The 16748-nt window shown below is 48.3% G+C and overlaps 2 protein-coding genes across 2 annotated transcripts in view; both read left to right on the top strand.

Annotated features, from left to right (window-relative positions):
* The window catches only part of LOC115466521 (sulfotransferase family cytosolic 2B member 1-like), a 1032539-nt gene that overhangs the window by 337789 nt on the left and 678002 nt on the right, over positions 1-16748 (top strand). The window lies entirely within an intron of this gene.
* Positions 1-16748, top strand: part of PRKCG (protein kinase C gamma) — a 44677-nt gene that overhangs the window by 18182 nt on the left and 9747 nt on the right. Inside the window, exons 6-13 of the mRNA XM_030197829.1 lie at positions 2844-3000; positions 8531-8665; positions 9149-9239; positions 9787-9816; positions 11665-11796; positions 13960-14133; positions 14238-14329; positions 15288-15350. Coding sequence (XP_030053689.1) covers positions 2844-3000; positions 8531-8665; positions 9149-9239; positions 9787-9816; positions 11665-11796; positions 13960-14133; positions 14238-14329; positions 15288-15350 — 874 coding nt within the window. The remainder of the gene's footprint in view (positions 1-2843; positions 3001-8530; positions 8666-9148; positions 9240-9786; positions 9817-11664; positions 11797-13959; positions 14134-14237; positions 14330-15287; positions 15351-16748) is intronic.

Genomic DNA, 16748 nt, shown 5'->3' with positions numbered 1-16748 from the left:
TCATAACCTTACCAAACCATAACAGTACTAATTCCAAGGACAGGACAAGCTACAACCTTATGCATGGAAAGGCAGCACTGTAATTACACCGGGCTCTAAAACACCAGTGCACAACCTAGTGAAACAAAAAAACACCAAAAAGGGCTGAAAATACTACACGCTAGCAGAATACTGCACCGTGAAGGCAAAATACTGAACTGGAAAGTTACCTCAAGAAGTCAGACTCAGCATGCAGCAATACTAGAACAATGGAAACTTACATGAAAAATATCACAGGTGCACATTTCCAAAAGCTGACATATTCCAGTTAATAAATTCTGAATAAAATACTTTTTTCTACCTTTGTTGTCTGATCATTTAGTTTTTCTATTCGCTTTGGTCCCAGTGTCTTCTGTTTTATGCAGCGTCTTCTTTCCATTTGATATTTTTTCTCTCACTATGTCCACCATCCTCCTGTGTCCTTATGCGTCCTGTCTACCATCTGGAGCCTTGTCCCTATCCTTCAGCATCCCGATCCAGCTCTTAAATTCAACAGTTTCTCCTCCATCCACATCCAGCATTTCTCCTCACTCCCCTCCATCCATGTGCATATACTTCCCTCCCCTCCATCCATGTCCAGCACCTTCCTTCTTTCTCTCCTACCCTTCCATCCAGTGTCATCCCTCTTTCTCTCTCCATCCTTCCACCCATTACCCTCTCCCAATCCTTCCGTCCATTGTCTCCCTCTGTCTCCCCTTCCTTCTAGACAGTTCTCTCTCTTGACCCTTTTCCATTCAGCATGTCCTCTCTCACCCCATCCTTCCAGTGTCTTTCCTCTGTCCCTTCCTACCAGCGCCTTCCCTCATTCTGACCCCTCCTTCCAGCATTTTCCTCTTTCTCCTTCCTTTCATCCAGCCAGCATTTCTCAGTCTGACAGCTAGGGTCTCCCCCAGTTTCTCCCCAGCAGCCTCTCTCTCTCTCTCTCCTGCCCATGTCCCCTCTTTCTCTCCCCATCTTTTTCTGGCTCTCCACTGCTTTTTTTTTCCATGTCGCTGGCTCTCCCCTGCTCTTTTCCATGGCCCCTCTTTCTCTCCCCATCTCTTTCTGGCTCTCCCCTGCTTTTTTCCATGTCCCTGGCTCTCCTGTGCTCTTTTCCATGGCCCCTCTTTCTCTCCCCATCTCTTTCTGGCTCTCCCCTGCTCTTTTCCATGGCCCCCCTCTCTCTCCCCATCTCTTTCTGGCTCTCCCCTGCTCTTTTCCATGGCCCCCCTTTCTCTCTCCATCTCTTTCTGGCTCTCCCCTGCTTTTTTCCATGTCCCTGGCTCTCCCCTGCTCTTTTCTATGGCCCCTCTTTCTCTCCCTATCGCTCTTTGGCTCTCCACTGCTCTTGTCCATGCCCCCTGGCTCTCCCTCTCTCTCCTCCTACCGTTTCCAGCCATTAGCCACGTTCTCTCCTCTCCCTCCGGCCTGGGCCTCTTAACAGCAGCGCTGACAGAAGACGAAAAAGAAGCGCGGGGCCGCAGCAGCCTTCAGACATGCGCTGTCGGCTCTGCCGGTCCTCTGACCCCGGAACGGGAAATTGACGTCACGGGGCAGAGACCGGCAGAGCCGACAGCGCATGTCTGAAGGCTGCTGCGGCCCCGCGCTTCTTTTTTTCTTATGTTATGCTGGCTGTGGGTGGAGAGTAGCGACGGCAGGTCTCGTTCCTGGCTGCCGCTGCGCTACTCAACAGAAGATTTCGTTGAGTCTTGTCTCGGGCTGCATTTAGAGGTAGGCGTGGCCGTGGGGAAGTTCACAGCTGGGCTGGGGAGGCTTAGCCTCCCCAAGCCTCTTATACAGGGCGCCTATGCAATTCTGTTCAGTATTTAGGTGTGGGAAGGAACTGGGAGGGGGGTCATGGTAGGCAGAAGAGAGGTGGGATTGTGAAAAAGAGACTGCAATATATCAAAAGTATGAATCAGACAGTCAGGGGATCCTCAGTGGTGGGAGAGTGAGGGGTAGAGCCTGGGATGGGCACAGAGGATCCTCGGTGGTGGGGGAGGGAAGGATAAAGCCAGGAATGGGCACGGAGGATCCTCAGTGGTGGGAGAGTGAGGGGTAAAGCCTGGGATGGGCACAGAGGATTCTCAGTGGTGGGGGAAGGAAGGATAAAGCCAGGAATGGGCACAGGAGCTCCTCGGTGGTGGGGGAGGGAAGGGTAAAGCCAGGAATGGGCAGAGGGGATCCTCGGTGGTGGGGGAGGGAAGGGTAAAGCCGGGACTGGGAACAGAGGATCCTCGGTGGTGAAGGAGTGAGGGGTAGAGCCTGGGATGGGCACAGAAATTCCGTAGTTGTGCAGAAATGAAAGAAAGGCAGAGAGTAACGGGGGTCAGTGACTCTGCTTCATGATGAAAATTGAGGAGAGAGCGGAGGGGGCTTCATCTCTCCCCAAGTCGCAGGCGTCTTGCCCCCCTCTATAAGATCTTTTCTCTGGCGTTGCTCTCTCTTTTGCCAAAACTGTGTTGCTTTCCCTCCTCCCTCTCTCCCCCGTCTCTTTCCCTTTCTGCCCACCCACATGGAGGATTCAAAGACAGATGCCAACCTCTCATTAGCCCAGGCGCTGCAACCACAGGAATTGAGGGGGGGGGCATGTCAGTCATTTCTAAAAGGGGGGAAGGGATGGGGTGTTTTCTACTCACTCTTTAAATCGGAGGTGACAGGCTGGATATTTTAAAATAAATCAGCGCAGTGTCTCTATATGGGTCAGAACCTAATCTTCCCCCACTCCATGGGTCCTTTGACAAATTCAAAAGCCGCGTCTGTACATCTGTCTGACTCCAGAAAGACTAACATATTTTTCTTTTCTGACTTGACTACTTTGGCAGTGGGAGAAGCTCGTAACCTGATCCCCATGGATCCAAATGGACTTTCCGACCCTTACGTGAAACTGAAGCTGATACCGGATCCAAAGAACCTTAGCAAGCAGAAGACCAGAACCGTGAAGTCCACCCTGAACCCAATCTGGAATGAAACTTTTATATTGTAAGATATAATGTTCTATTACAGGATCCTCTCCCTTCTGAACCAGTACTGACCCAGTAACCCAACATGATGGTACAGACACTCTCCCCTCTGAACCAGTACTGATCCAGTGTCCCAGCATGGTGTTAGGGGACCCTCTCCCCTCAAACCAGTACTGACCCAGTGTCCCAGTATGGTGTTAGCGGACCCTCTCCCCTCTGAACCAGTTCTGACCCAGTGTCCCAGCATGGACTTAGGGGACTCTCTCCCCTCTGAACCAGTACTGACACAGTGACCCAGAATAGGGACACACTCTTCCCTTACCTGGTACTGAACCAGTGTCAGAGCTTGGTGTTGGTGGGGTGTTTGTTATTGAAAATGTGATATAAGGACATAAGTGTTGCCATACTGGTACAGACTGAAGGTCCATCGAGCTCAGTATCCCCGTTTCCAACAGTGGCCGATCCAGGTCACAACTACCTGGCAAGATCCCAGAACAGTAAAACAGATTTTATGCTGCTTATTGTTGAACTAGGCAGTGGATTTTCCCAAGTCCATCTTATGGACTTTTCCGGTAGGAAGTATCCAAACCTTTTTTAAACCTTGCTAAGCTAACTGCTTTTACCACATTCTCTGGCAATGAATTCCAGAGTTTTATTAAACATTAACCAAAAGAAACTTATATTCCGCCATACACCTTACGGTTCAATGCAGATTACATTATGAAAGATACTGGACATTTCCAGGAAATACAGCAATCATTCATCACGGGCATATACAGCTGCTAACTAAACCGAGAAAAACGATATAATACCCTAATCTAATCATTACTATTCAGAACCTATTTCCTGAGCACATAAGTTTTGATTTGTTTTTGAAACTGTCTGTAATTTACAGCAGAGATCGAAACAGTTAAAACCCCTTTATCAAGAGAAGCAGCTTGAAATGAGAAAACAGTGTTACGTAACTTGAATTTTTTCAACATCTTCAGAGCAGGAAAAGCAAACATATTTATTGATCTTGTAACCCTAGACTTCTGCGAGAAAGCAAAACGTTCCAAAAAAAATACAGTGGTGGTAACCCATAGAGAGTCTTAGAAATGAGATGAAGGAATTTAAACAAAACCGTAGCGTACAGTGGAAGCCAATGAGTTTTCCTAAAATACTGAGACACTGCCGTATCTCTTCAGAGAATATATCAGATGGAATGCGTGTTTTGGGTGGATTGTAACCTTTTTAATAATTGTTTAGATGACACCAGATAAATGATGTTACAGTAGTCTAACAGACTTGGGATCAGCGATTGTACTATAATGCGAAAGCTTTCCTGTTCAAAATATTTACGCAGTGGCGTAGCTACGTGGGGCCACGGGGGCCTGGGTCCCCCAAATTTCCTCTGGGCCCCTGGTTTTGCTGACAGGGGTCCCCAACCCCTGCCAGCTGAAGCCTTGTCCAGCGCCGGTCTCCGATGCCGCCACGTTGCCTGCCCTGCTCTTTTTTTCCCCCTCTCACGTCCTGCACGCTCCATTTAGTGAAATTGAGACCGGCGCTGGGGAAGACTTCTGCAGGCGGGGGTTGGAGACTCCTGCCAGCCAAGGTATTTGCTGCAGCAGTGGGTGGGGAGCAGCAGGGGGGGGGCAGCGGTAGCGGGGCGGCAGACCACCTTGGGCTCAGGCCCCCTCCCACCGCAAAGTCTGGCTACGCCGCTGTTTACTCACCCTCCAAAGGTTATACATAATGAAAAATGCTGAAATTCTAAAGGTAACTTTGGTGTCCTTTTACTAAGGTGCGCTGGAAAACAGGCTGCACAAGCGTAGGCGTGTGTTTTGGGCGAGCGCAGATCCATTTTTCAGCTCACCTGTTTAAAAAAAAAGGCTTTTTAAAAAAAATATTTTTGCTGAAAATGGACCTGCAGCAAAATAAAAATTGCCGCACGCCCATTTTGGGTCCGAGACCGTACTGCCACCCGTCGACTTAGCGGTAAGGTCTCATGCGGTAGCCATCTGTGTGCGTAGAATGATGATTACCCCCGGTTTCCGCCGCACGTAGGAAAATAAAAATGATTTTCTGGACACGCGTAAAAAATGAAATTACTGCCTGGGCCATGCAGTTTACCGGGCAGTAACTCCAAATTGACACATGTTGGCAGCTTCATAAAAGGGCCGAGGAGTGGCCTAGTGGTTAGTGTGATGAACTTTGGTGCTGGGGAACTGGGTTCAATTCCCACTGCAGCCACAGGCACCTTGTGACTCTGGGCAAGTCACTTAATCCTCCATTGCCCCAGGTACAAATAAGTACCTGTATATAATACGTAAGCCACATTGAACCTGCTATGAGTGGGAAAACATGGGGTACTAATGTAAAAAAAATAATAATTAAACCCCCAGTACTTTTATAGAAGATGAAAATTGGTAAGTAACATAGAGAGGCATAATCCGACAGGGGCGGCCATCTCCAACGCCGGCCCCGTCAAGCAGTGTACCCGACTGTACTATCAAAACAAGATGGCCGCCCTTATTTCGTTTCGATAATATGGTTGGGGCCAGCCAAATCTCAACATTTGGTCTGCCCTTAGAGATCGCCGGCATTAGAGATGGCCGCCATTGGTTTTCGCCGATAATGGAAACTAATGGCTGCCATCTCAAGGAGCCAGCATTTGTAGTGCATTGGTCCCCCTCACATGCCAGGACACCAACCGGACACCCTAGGGGGCACTGCAGTGGACTTCACAAATTGATCCCAGGTACATAGCTCCCTTACCTTGTGTGCTGAGCCCCCCAAAACCCACTCCCCACAACTGTACACCACTACCATTGCCCTTAAAGGTGAAAGGGGGCACCTAGATGTGGGTACAGTGGGTTTGTGGTGGGTTTTGGAGGGCTCCCATTTACCACCACAAGTGTAACCGGGGGGGGGGGGGGGGGGGGGGGATGCCTGAACTGCACTGCAGTACCCACTAAAAACTGCTCCAGGGACCTGCATAGTGCTGTGATGGAGCTGGGTATGACATTTGAGGCTGGCATAGAGGCTAGCAAAAAAATGTTTTTAATTTTTATTTTTTGGGTGGGAGGGGGTTGGTGACCACTGGGGGAGTAAGGGGAGGTCATCCCCGATTCCCTCCGGTGGTCATCTAGTCATTTAGGGCACATTTTTGAGGCTTGGTCGTGAACAAAAAAGGACCAAGTAAAGTAGGCCAAATGCTCGTCAGAGCCGGCCTTCTTTTTTCCATTATCGCCGAGGCCAGCCATCTCTTAACCATGCCCCCGTCCCGCCTTCGGTACACTTCTGACACACCCCCTTTAACTTTGGCTGGTCCTGCGATGGAAAGCAGTTGAAGCTGGCGAAAATCGGCTTTCGATTATACCAGTTTGGCCGGCCTTAGGAGAAGGCCGGCCATCTCCCGATTTGTGTCGGAAGATGGCCGCCCTTCTCCTTCGAAAATAAGCAGGATAGTAACATAGTAGATGACGGCAGAAAAAGACCTGCACGGTCCATCCAGTCTGCCCAACAAGATAAACTCATATGTGCTACTTTTTGTGTATACCTGACCTTGATTTGTATCTGCCATTTTCAGGGCACAGACCGTAGAAGTCTGCCCAGCATAAGCCCTGCCTCCCAACCACTAGCCCCGCCTCCCACCACCGGCTCTGCCACCCAATCTCGGCTAAGCTTCTGAGGATCCATTCCTTCTGAACAGGATTCCTTAAGGTTTATCCCACTCATTTTTGAATTCCGTTACCGTTTTCATCTCCACCACCTCCCGCAGGAGGGCATTCCAAGTATCCACCACTCTCTCCGTGAAAAAATACTTCCTGACATTTTTCTTGAGTCTGCCCCCTTCAATCTCATTTCATGTCCTCTAGTTCTACCGCCTTCCCATCTCCGGAAAAGGTTCGTTTGTGGATTAATACCTTTCAAATATTTGAACGTCTGTAACATGATTGATTCTCACATTATTTTCTATTACATCAGTAAGAATTTAGATTTTCCTGCATTAAGCTTACACTTAAGCATTTTCATCCACAATTCTAAGGAGTTAATGATGTTTTGAAGTAAAGCTGAATGAAGTGAATCCAAATAGGCGAGTTGGACCATGACTGTAATATCATCCACGTAACTACAAAAATAGACACCTAGATTTTCCAATGCATGGCCTAATGAATACAGAGTAGTGGAGACAATGCTGAACCCTGAGGAACCCTAACCCTCCTCTAGGGTTACTCCACGTTGAGTGAAGAAATGTTTTCTCTGGTGCTTCATTGCGTGCCCCCTAGTCCTAGTAGTTTTGGAAAGAGTAAACAAGAAATTCACGTCTACCCGTTCCACTCCACTCCTTATTTGTGTTCAATTCCGGTCGCCGCATCTCAAAAAAGATGTAGTGGAATTAGAAAAGGTACAGAGAAGGGCGACAAAAATGATAAAGGAGATGGGACGACTTCCCTATGAGGAAAGGCTAAAGCAGCTAGGACTCTTCAGCTCGGAAAAGAGACGGCTGAGGGGAGATATGATAGAGGTCTATAAAATAATGAGTGGAGTGGAAAGGGTAGATGTGAAGTGTCTGTTTACTCTTTCCAAAAATACTAGGACTAGGGGGCATGCGATGAAGCTACAAAGTAGTACATTTAATACGAATTGGAGAAAACATTTCTTCACTCAACGTGTAATTAAACTCTGGAATTTGTTGCCAGAGAATGTGGTAAAGGCGGTTGGCTTAGCGGGGTTTAAAAAAAGGTCTGGCTGGCTTCCTAAGGGAAAAGTCCATAGACCATTATTAAATTGACTTGGGGAAAATCCACTGCTTCTTTCTGCATAAAATGTATTGAACTTTTTGGGAATCTTGCTGGATTGGCCACTGTTGGAAACAGGATGCTGGGCTTGATGGACTTTTGGTCTGTCCCAGTGTGGCAATACTTATGTACTTATTTTATAGACCTCTATCATTTCTCCCCTCAGCCGCCTTTTCTCCAAGCTGAAGAGCCCTAGACACTTCAGTCTTTCCTCATAGGGAAGTCATCCCATCACCTTTATCATTTTTGTTGCCTTTCTCCGTACCTTTTCTAATTACACTATATCTCTTTTGAGATGCGGCGACCAGAATTGCATGTTTTGTTGCTTTTTTTGACCCGATAATTTTCTTATGTTCAGTTGGGCTTCTAGTTCAGAACCAGTGCTGAAACCCTAGTATTCCGAGTATTCATTCACAGCTTCTCAGGAATATCTCCTCAGTGGGGAACTATCACCGGGTCCGCTTCCAGAATCCTACTACCACAGGCGCTAATTGCAGCCACCAGGTGTTGCCACAGTGCAGTAAGCGAGAATCCCCTCCCTAAGCCCCTTCCAGGGCTTTGAACACTGACTCAGCTTCATCCTCAGCCATACTCCGGCGTACAAGAGGTGCAGAGAACTGAGCTGAAAATCAAACCCTTGTCGCTCTCCATTAAACGTTACTGCAACTGAGATATGTACCAAAGAGTCTTACTATTATTATCCACCCCCTTACTCAATCATTTGAATTCTCTCCCCCCCCCCTTTTTTGTTTGTGTGTTCTGAAGCTCTCTGAAGCTAGGAGACCTGGACCGCCGGCTGTCTGTGGAGGTGTGGGACTGGGACCGTACCTCCCGCAATGATTTCATGGGCTCCATGTCCTTTGGCGTATCCGAACTCCTGAAGAACGGTGTTGATGGCTGGTAAGGCCTCTCTCTCTTTCCACCCCCTTCTCTATCCACGACATTCCTTTCTCACCATTAGTAGTTGGCCTCAGTGTCCCCTCTCCCCTCAGTACATTGGCCCCTACCGGGAAGCTCAAGTTGGCCAAGGTCATTTGAAGGACAGTGGTCTTAACCTCGCTCTCTCTTTCTCTATCTTTTCTCTCTGTTTGGTGTATTTTTTCCTCTCTGTTTACCTTTTTAAATTTTTTTGGGTTTCTCTGCCCTGGTCTTTCATCTCTCACTCGTCACATATTTCCCCATCTCATTTCTCTCGCTTTCTGTTTCTCCTCTCCCTTCACCTCTTCTGGTATCTCTCAATTTTTGCTTTTCAACCCTCCGTGTCCTCTCGCTCTTACTCTTGCTGTCCATCTGTTATTTTCATGGTCTTGTTGGATGTCTTCACGTTGATTCTGTCCCACCCGTCTCGTGTCTTCCTTCGTTGTCCGTCGTCTCCCCCCTCAGGTATAAGTTACTAAACCAGGAGGAAGGTGAATATTACAATGTCCCAGTTCCCGATGACGCTGAGGACTTTGGACTCCGACAAAAGTTTGAGGTACAAGAAGAGGGTGAGGGTGTGGGGCTGTTCTCACCCCTTCCAATTTCAGTTTCCTCAGACACTTTCCCCCTCTATTGCTGATCGGGGGGGGGGGGGAACATGTCAGATTAGGTTATTCTTACAAATGATGGTGCAAGAGGAGTTGGTAGTTGCGGGATGGGGAGAGGGACAAGAAAGTCACATGTATCATGGGAGGGTCACACCACTCAAAAGACCTCCTCACTCCCAAGGGGAGACAATTTTTGGAGAAAGAATCAACTGTACCCCAAGTTCACAATTTTCATGGCCATTAGCAAAGCCCCCAACTTCTTGAGCAGGTTTGTTGACTCGTAGTTGCTCAGTTGACAAGATGTTGAAGTGTGTGGTGGATGAGCAGGTGAAGTTCTCCTGACGGTGATCTCCAGCGCGCGTCTGTATATTTTGGCTTTCATCTTCCCTCTCACTTTTTCTTTTCTCCCTCTTATCAACCTTCCCTTTTGCTATCTTCATACTCCTCCTTTCTCTTGATCGGGCAACTGCTGAACCTTGTGCTTTTCTCCTTCAGGCCTGCAATTTTCCCATGGAATTTTATGAGGTAAATAAAACCATTTCTACCTTTTTAAAAAAAAATTCACCAACATTTTTGTAGTTGATAATATGGTTCAAAATCTGAGTGAAATTGATCTGTAAATAGGGAGGGGCAATTTGGATTCTGCCTCCCCCCCCCTCTCATGCTTGCAAGCTCATGAGTACAGAGTAATAACTGGGCCTGCAAGCACTGTTTTCCAAGCACATTGAAGCAGATGCAAAGTAGACACCTAAAAATACTTAGTCCCCCAATTCAACCCTGCCTGTTTTACTGCACACATTTTTACATACGTGTTGGGGGAGGGGAAGGGAGGCCAATTTTCAGAATGTTTTACACAGAAAAAATTTGTTCAGGTAACAAACAATATCTGGATATTGCCCATGAATAAAAGTCCGTTCTAGAAATAGGGGCTGAAAGGGGAGAAGGGATGTATTTAAGAGTGACATTCTTCTCAGATGGAGTAGTAGATGCATGGATGGTGACCCCCAGTGGAGTTCGGCAGAATGGGGGGAGTACCTAAAATAATATTGGAATTCACAAGAGCCTGGAATGGGGACAGATAATTCTCAGCAGTAGGGCAGTGAGGTGTGACTTTGGGATGGGCAAAGAGAATCCTCAACAGTGGGAGCGTGAGAGAGAAAACCTAGAGCATAAAACTGAATTTCATCGAAAAGGATGGACGATAAAACCACACGGTCCATTCCCGGTTGTCCATTCCCGGTACACAGTCTACCTGATCTTAGGCTTTGCCCTCATATCTGAGAACTTTCTGTGTGTGTCTCGGACCTTTGTGACTTTCAGTATTGTTTTTGCCTTCATGGCCTCCCGAGAGATTACTCCGTGCATCCTCCATTTTTTTTTTGAAGAAATATTTTTTTGCCATTCTTGGGTTTACTTCTGTGGGGCCTTAGTTTGCTTTCTGATGAAAAATGCTTGCTGGAGAGAATTTTCAAGAAGGCTTAGTAGAATCTGAAGCACACAGCACTTTAACTAACTTACATTTTTCCCATGATTTCCTGGGGTTTGTTCTCATCTGCTGTGAGGACAATAAAGAACCCTTGAGGGGGACATATGTATCCCATGATTTCCTGGGGTTTGTTGTCATCTGCTGTGAGGACAATAAAGAACCCTTGAGGGGGGCATATGTAACCCACCCCATAGGGCTAGCCCCAAATCACTGTCTAATCACTAGATTCATTTTTAAAATGTGTCTCACCTTTTGGAAGAAGTGCTGGGCACCTGGATGGATCCAGCTCCTCCTCAATGATCTTTATTATTGGTGTTTGTTTTTTTATCTATGTAAAATGACAATTCTGATGGCAAGTATACTGCTGTCCCTATCCAGCAGAGGGCAGCATTGTAGTACTTAGGCGAAATGGTTCCCAAAGGAACATCCCGTATTAGCTAGGAGACTGTTTTATCAGTATGTATTTTATCTTCCTATAAAATACAGTGATTTACTTGATTGTGTGTGTGCAGTCCAGTCCTCCAGGCCTTCATAGGCCTGGTCCATACAATTTGACCTACATCACCATTAAGGTGACCAGATGACTCTGTCTTGGTTTGGGAGAGGCTGATCTTGGCCTAGTTTTTGATGCAGGGAGCTTGAAGCTTCCTATTCACTGGTCATAGAATCACAAGCCTAAGACATCTCTAGACTGCAAATCTCATACATTTCATGGGGTTAAAATCATGCCTTTGAGGGACCTGACATGGCTTTCCATCTAGGGTAGGCTGACCAAGTGGCTGCAGTTGGCCAACCCTAGTGCAGAGGTCACCAAAGCCTAATGGAGAACTATTCTGGGCTGTCTGAATTGTACAAGCCCTGACATGCTCTCTCTCTCTCTCTTGCAGAAAGTGAGGCGGGGTCCTTCACCCAGCCCCAGTCCTACCGACTCCAAGCGTATCAGCTTCTTTGGCACCAGCCGCTTCCACATTTCTGACTTCAACTTCCTGATGGTGCTTGGGAAAGGCAGCTTTGGAAAGGTGAGACTACAATCAGGCACCTCTTGTAAGAGATTGAACTTTATTTCAGCTGTAGAGGGTCTTGCCAGCAGGGGCGGACTAACCATTAGAACAATAGGGCAGTGCCCGAGGGCCCACTCTCCCCTAGCTACCATCTATATTAATCACTTTTGATAGGTGGTTAGGGGCCCATTACCCTTATTGCCTGAGGGTCCAGATCACTGTTGGTCCACCCCTGCCTGCCAGCATGGACTTTCTTTGGTTCTAGATAATCCCCTTAAGTCCCTCCCATTCCCACTTCACTCTGAGTTTGGATGATCTCTTGAGGTCCTTCCCAGGCTCCATCTTTCTCTGATTGTAGATGATCAACTGAGCTCCCTCCCTGTCCCCTCTTTCTCCGATTCTAGATAATCTTAAGTTCCTCTCGGCCCCATCTTTCTCTGATTCTAGATGATCTCTTGAGACTCATCCCGGCCTCATCTTTATCTGATCCTAGATGATCTCCCGAGGTTCTTCCCAGGCTCCATCTTTCCCTGATTTTAGATGATCTCCTGAGCTCCCCACACCTCCCATGATCTCCTGAGGTCCCTCCCAGCCCCATCTTTTATCTGATTCTAGGTCAGGCTTGTCCAACCTTTTTTTTTTTTATCGGATGTCATATTTAATATTTCATACGATTTGGAGGGCCAAGACATGCGTGTTCATGTGTGCTGTCTCTCCCCCATGCTCCCTCCCAGCCTTCACCCAATCTCTCTCATGTACCCCCCCCCCCCATCCCTTCCCTGCCTTCACCCAGACTTTTTTGCCTCATTTGTCTTCAGCATCAGATTCTTGCCACGGGATCCCTTCTTCCCTGCCATGACTCCTTTGTCCACGAGCTTGAGTTGCGAGGCCCTGGAAAGTTCAGGTTGGTCTCGTGGTTACAAACCGCAAGACCAACCTGTACTTCTAGTGCCAAGTGGCTCAAGGTGACGGATGAATGAGTCGCAGCAGGGAAGCAGGAATCCCACAGTAAGAATCTATGCTTTCCCTCCCTCAAAATTGCCAAGGTTCTTTCAGCCAAAAGGAGAGCCAGATCCTGGCCCATGGGCTATAGGTTGGACAAGGCTGTTCTAGATGATCTCCTGAAATCCCTTCTGGCTCCATCTTTTTCTGATTCAGATGATCTCCTGAGGTCCCTCCCTGCCCTATCTTTCTCTGATTTCTAGATTATCTCTTGAGGTCCCTCCAGCCCCATCTTTCTCAGATTCCAGATGACCTCTTGCAAGGTTAAGGAGGGGAAGTGTGTCTTTGTTGGGGGGGGGGGGGGGCGTGATGCTTTGCTGTGTTTTATGTGTGGTTCTGCTTGATGCTGTAAGATGTCAGCAGAGCCCCATACCCCTACCAATGCTGCCCACCCACTTCATTCTCCCCTCAGCCCTGCCACTGTGTTTCACCTGCTTTAATTCCGTCTTTTAGCCACAGGCCTATAATTCTTATGTTACATTGTAGACATCCCCCCCCCCCCAACACACACACACAGTGACACTCCTCTCCTTTCCTCACCAGGTTTCTCAGTCTTGTTTCTGTGCCCCTCATTTGATTTCTTCTTGCTGTACACCGTCTTGAGTGAATCCTTTCAAAAAGGCGGACAATAAATCCTAATAAATAAATACATAAAATACGATTTTTCTACACGGATTTTTGTCCTGCTCACTCTCCCTGCTTCACTCTACAGGTTCTGGTGCTGATCACCAAATTCTCTCTGCTCCGATCCTGTTTCTGGCAGGACACCACATATTCTGCGGTTCTGGCTGCTCTTTTTTCATAGCAAGCGAGTGGGAGAAGCGAGGAAAAGGGGTGGAAGAGATGCTGAAAGGAAGAGGCTGAGAGAGAGAGTTTGGAATCGGGAGGGAAGATGAAAAAAAAAAAAATCAAAGCAGTGACCTCCCTGAATGACACAGTAACTGGGAAGGGGATGGGGTAGTTTTGGAGTACAAGAGAGAAAATTGGGGAGATCGGACAAATAGGATCACATATGTCAGTCCTCTCTACGTTCGTTTTTACTTAGGTGGTTAAGCATTGAATATTGTCCTTAGCCAGTTGCATAAATCTAGATATAAATAGTACCCGTCTCACCAGGTCACCTTGATAAGGTGCTGTGACTATCCCTCCCCTTCCTCATTAGAACCCTCCTCTCTCCAGGTGATGCTGGCAGAGCGTCGCGGCACGGATGAGCTCTTTGCCATCAAGATCCTTAAGAAGGACGTGATCATCCAAGATGATGATGTGGAATGCACCATGGTGGAGAAACGGGTGCTGGCGCTCCCCGACCGCCCTCACTTCCTGACCCAGCTGCACTCCACCTTCCAGACAGCGGTACGGTAAAACCTTGGCACGCGCTCTTCTTCCCTTCTAGCTCGCTGGAAATACTCCAGGCGGGGGCTTCTGACTTGTCCACTCTCTCTCTCTCTCACACACAGGACCGGCTGTACTTTGTAATGGAGTACGTCAATGGTGGAGACTTGATGTATCATATCCAACAGGTTGGGAAGTTCAAGGAGCCCCATGCCATGTGAGTAGGTGGGCTTGAAGGGGGGGGGGGGTCTAAATGCTTTGGGATTGATATTCAAAGCAATTTAAGGACCCTTTTACTAAGCTGTGTAGGCGTGTTTGTACATCCTATGCATGTCAGTTTTGAACTACCGCCTGGCTACTGCATGGCCCAGGCGGTAATTTCATTTTCTATGTGTCCACTAGGCACGCCGGAAAATATATTTTATTTTCTGATGCATGGCACTAACTGGGCAGTAATTGGCTTACGCTTATAGACCATTACTGCCTGGTTAACACAGGAGACCTTACCGCTAGGTGGCGGTAAGGTCTCAGGGCCAAAATGGTCGCACACCAATTTTCATTTTGCCGCAAGTCTATTTTCAGTAAAAAAAAAAAAAGAGGCTTTTTTTTGCAGGCGCACTGGCCTCCCCCTGCCGCACACGCTCAGCTTTCATGCGTGCGTGAAAACCGAGTATGCGCGAGGGGGGGAGGGCAGCGGCAGTGCATTCACAGTGCCGCCGGCTGGAGCAAGGAGAAGAGGGCATTTTTCTTGTCGCTAGAGGACCTGTGCAGCTCAGATATTTAATGTTTTTTCTTGACACTGGGGGAGGGAGGGGTTTGTAGAGATTGCATGTGCCCACCCAGTGGCCCATCCAGAATTTGAGGTCTGGCTACGCCTCTGGGGGGTGGGGGGGGGGGGGTTGTTTATAAAATGATGCCTCAGTGCCATAATTGGTACTTAACTACACAATTAAATTAGGTCTGTACCTGGGCTATTCTCCAAGCTGTGCACAAAATTTTGCATACTCGTATCTAACTCCAGCTGTTTTTCTTGTGGTCTGACGTGATCCCCCTCCTCTCACTTGATCTGCCCCACAGGAGTCTGAAACATGTATCTCCTTTATCTAATGTGCCTTGCTTCTCCCATTCTCTCCCCCTCCTCTATACCCCACACTCCCTGATTCCCCCTTTTCTAGGTTCTATGCTGCAGAGATTGCCATCGGTCTATTTTTCCTGCATAATAAAGGCATTATTTACAGGTGAGGTTTTTGCATTTTTCTTGCACTGCCCCCCTCCCCCATGGCATCACCTACATCACAACTTCCCATTGCCTCCCCCTCCTCCCTCCCTCAGTCTCTTCCTGTGTCCCCTCCGAGTTACATGCGGTCCTCCCTCCCCTCTGTTTGTAGACAGGAGTGGACATAAGGCTATGTAGTGCAATGTAAGCAAGGAAGGCAATTTGGTTAATCTCTGTTTCCCCTGCCCCCTGCGGCTGTCTTCGCCATACACTCAGAAGAAAGCAAACCTCTGAGGTGCTGCATCCACTTTGTCGTTGAGGTGTTGGCGGGACGGCGAGCAGCTGTGGCAATGAGCATCGGGAAGGAGGGTGGGTGAGGGAGGGCTCAGGGCGGGGGGCGTAAGCAAGGAAGGCAATTTGGTTAATCTCTGTTTCCCGTGGCCCGTGCAGCCGTCATTGCCATACACTGGAAAGAAAGAAAACCTGTGAGGTGTGGAGGAGGGTGTTTGAGGGGGACTATGGGCGGGGGGCAGGGGGTGCAGCAGCGACTCGGGAGGGGGAGGGAGAGAGCAGCGGGTCCAGTAGCGTCGGGGAGGGTGCGGAGAGAGAGGGTGTTTCTGATGGACGTCGTTTTCTTACGTTCGTCGTGGGCGCCATTTTTGTTTCGTCGGCGTACTGGCAGGTGATTGTGAGGGAAACTCGTCCCTTTCCGTTGGGTTCGTTGCGTTCAGCGATGAGTTGACTGTAATTGTTCTGCCCTCAACGTCATCACGTTTGACGCGGGGGCGTGGCAGAGAGACATGGTCAGTGGGGTGGCTTCACCACCACGAACTCACGATCCCTTCAGGGAAGTGGGTGGAGCTTTGGGCTTCATTAGAACGTTGGGGTTGCGAATTATGTCTGGATGGGGCGTGGCTGTGGGCGGGTGTATAAGTGAGAGTGAGTGGTGCTGACAGGCTACAACAGTACAGGGCTTCAGTGTTTCCCTGCCACACAGTGAGCTTCAGAATTGGAGGTGAGAATTATATATATATAGATGTTTTAACGCTTGTTACAACTTGTTAACTAGAGGTCGACCACATTTCAGTACCGAAACTGACAAAAATGCTGGGGCATTTTCGTCTGGAACCGAAACCTTGCTGCCCTCCTTCCCTCTCCACATGCAAAGCGAGCCCCCTCCCACCCCTTACCTCCCTCAGGGCTACCGTCTATCCCTGGCGGTCTTAGTGTGTGTGGGGAGGAGGGGGAGGGAGCAGCGGCTGAGCTCATTCCATGCAGGGGAAATTTCGGCTGCAAATTCGGTTTCAGTTGGCCTGTATTTTTATTTTGTAGGCCAACACATTACGTTGATTTAGAACACACGTCAGAAGGGTTATTGTGTAAGGGCATGTATGAACTGTGTGCTGTGTGCCCCCCCTCC

Source organism: Microcaecilia unicolor, chromosome 3 (genome assembly GCF_901765095.1).
Source record: "Microcaecilia unicolor chromosome 3, aMicUni1.1, whole genome shotgun sequence".
In the NCBI taxonomy this organism is placed as follows: domain Eukaryota; kingdom Metazoa; phylum Chordata; class Amphibia; order Gymnophiona; family Siphonopidae; genus Microcaecilia; species Microcaecilia unicolor.
Note: the sequence above shows the minus strand (reverse complement) of the source record. Positions and strands in the feature narration are given on the sequence as shown.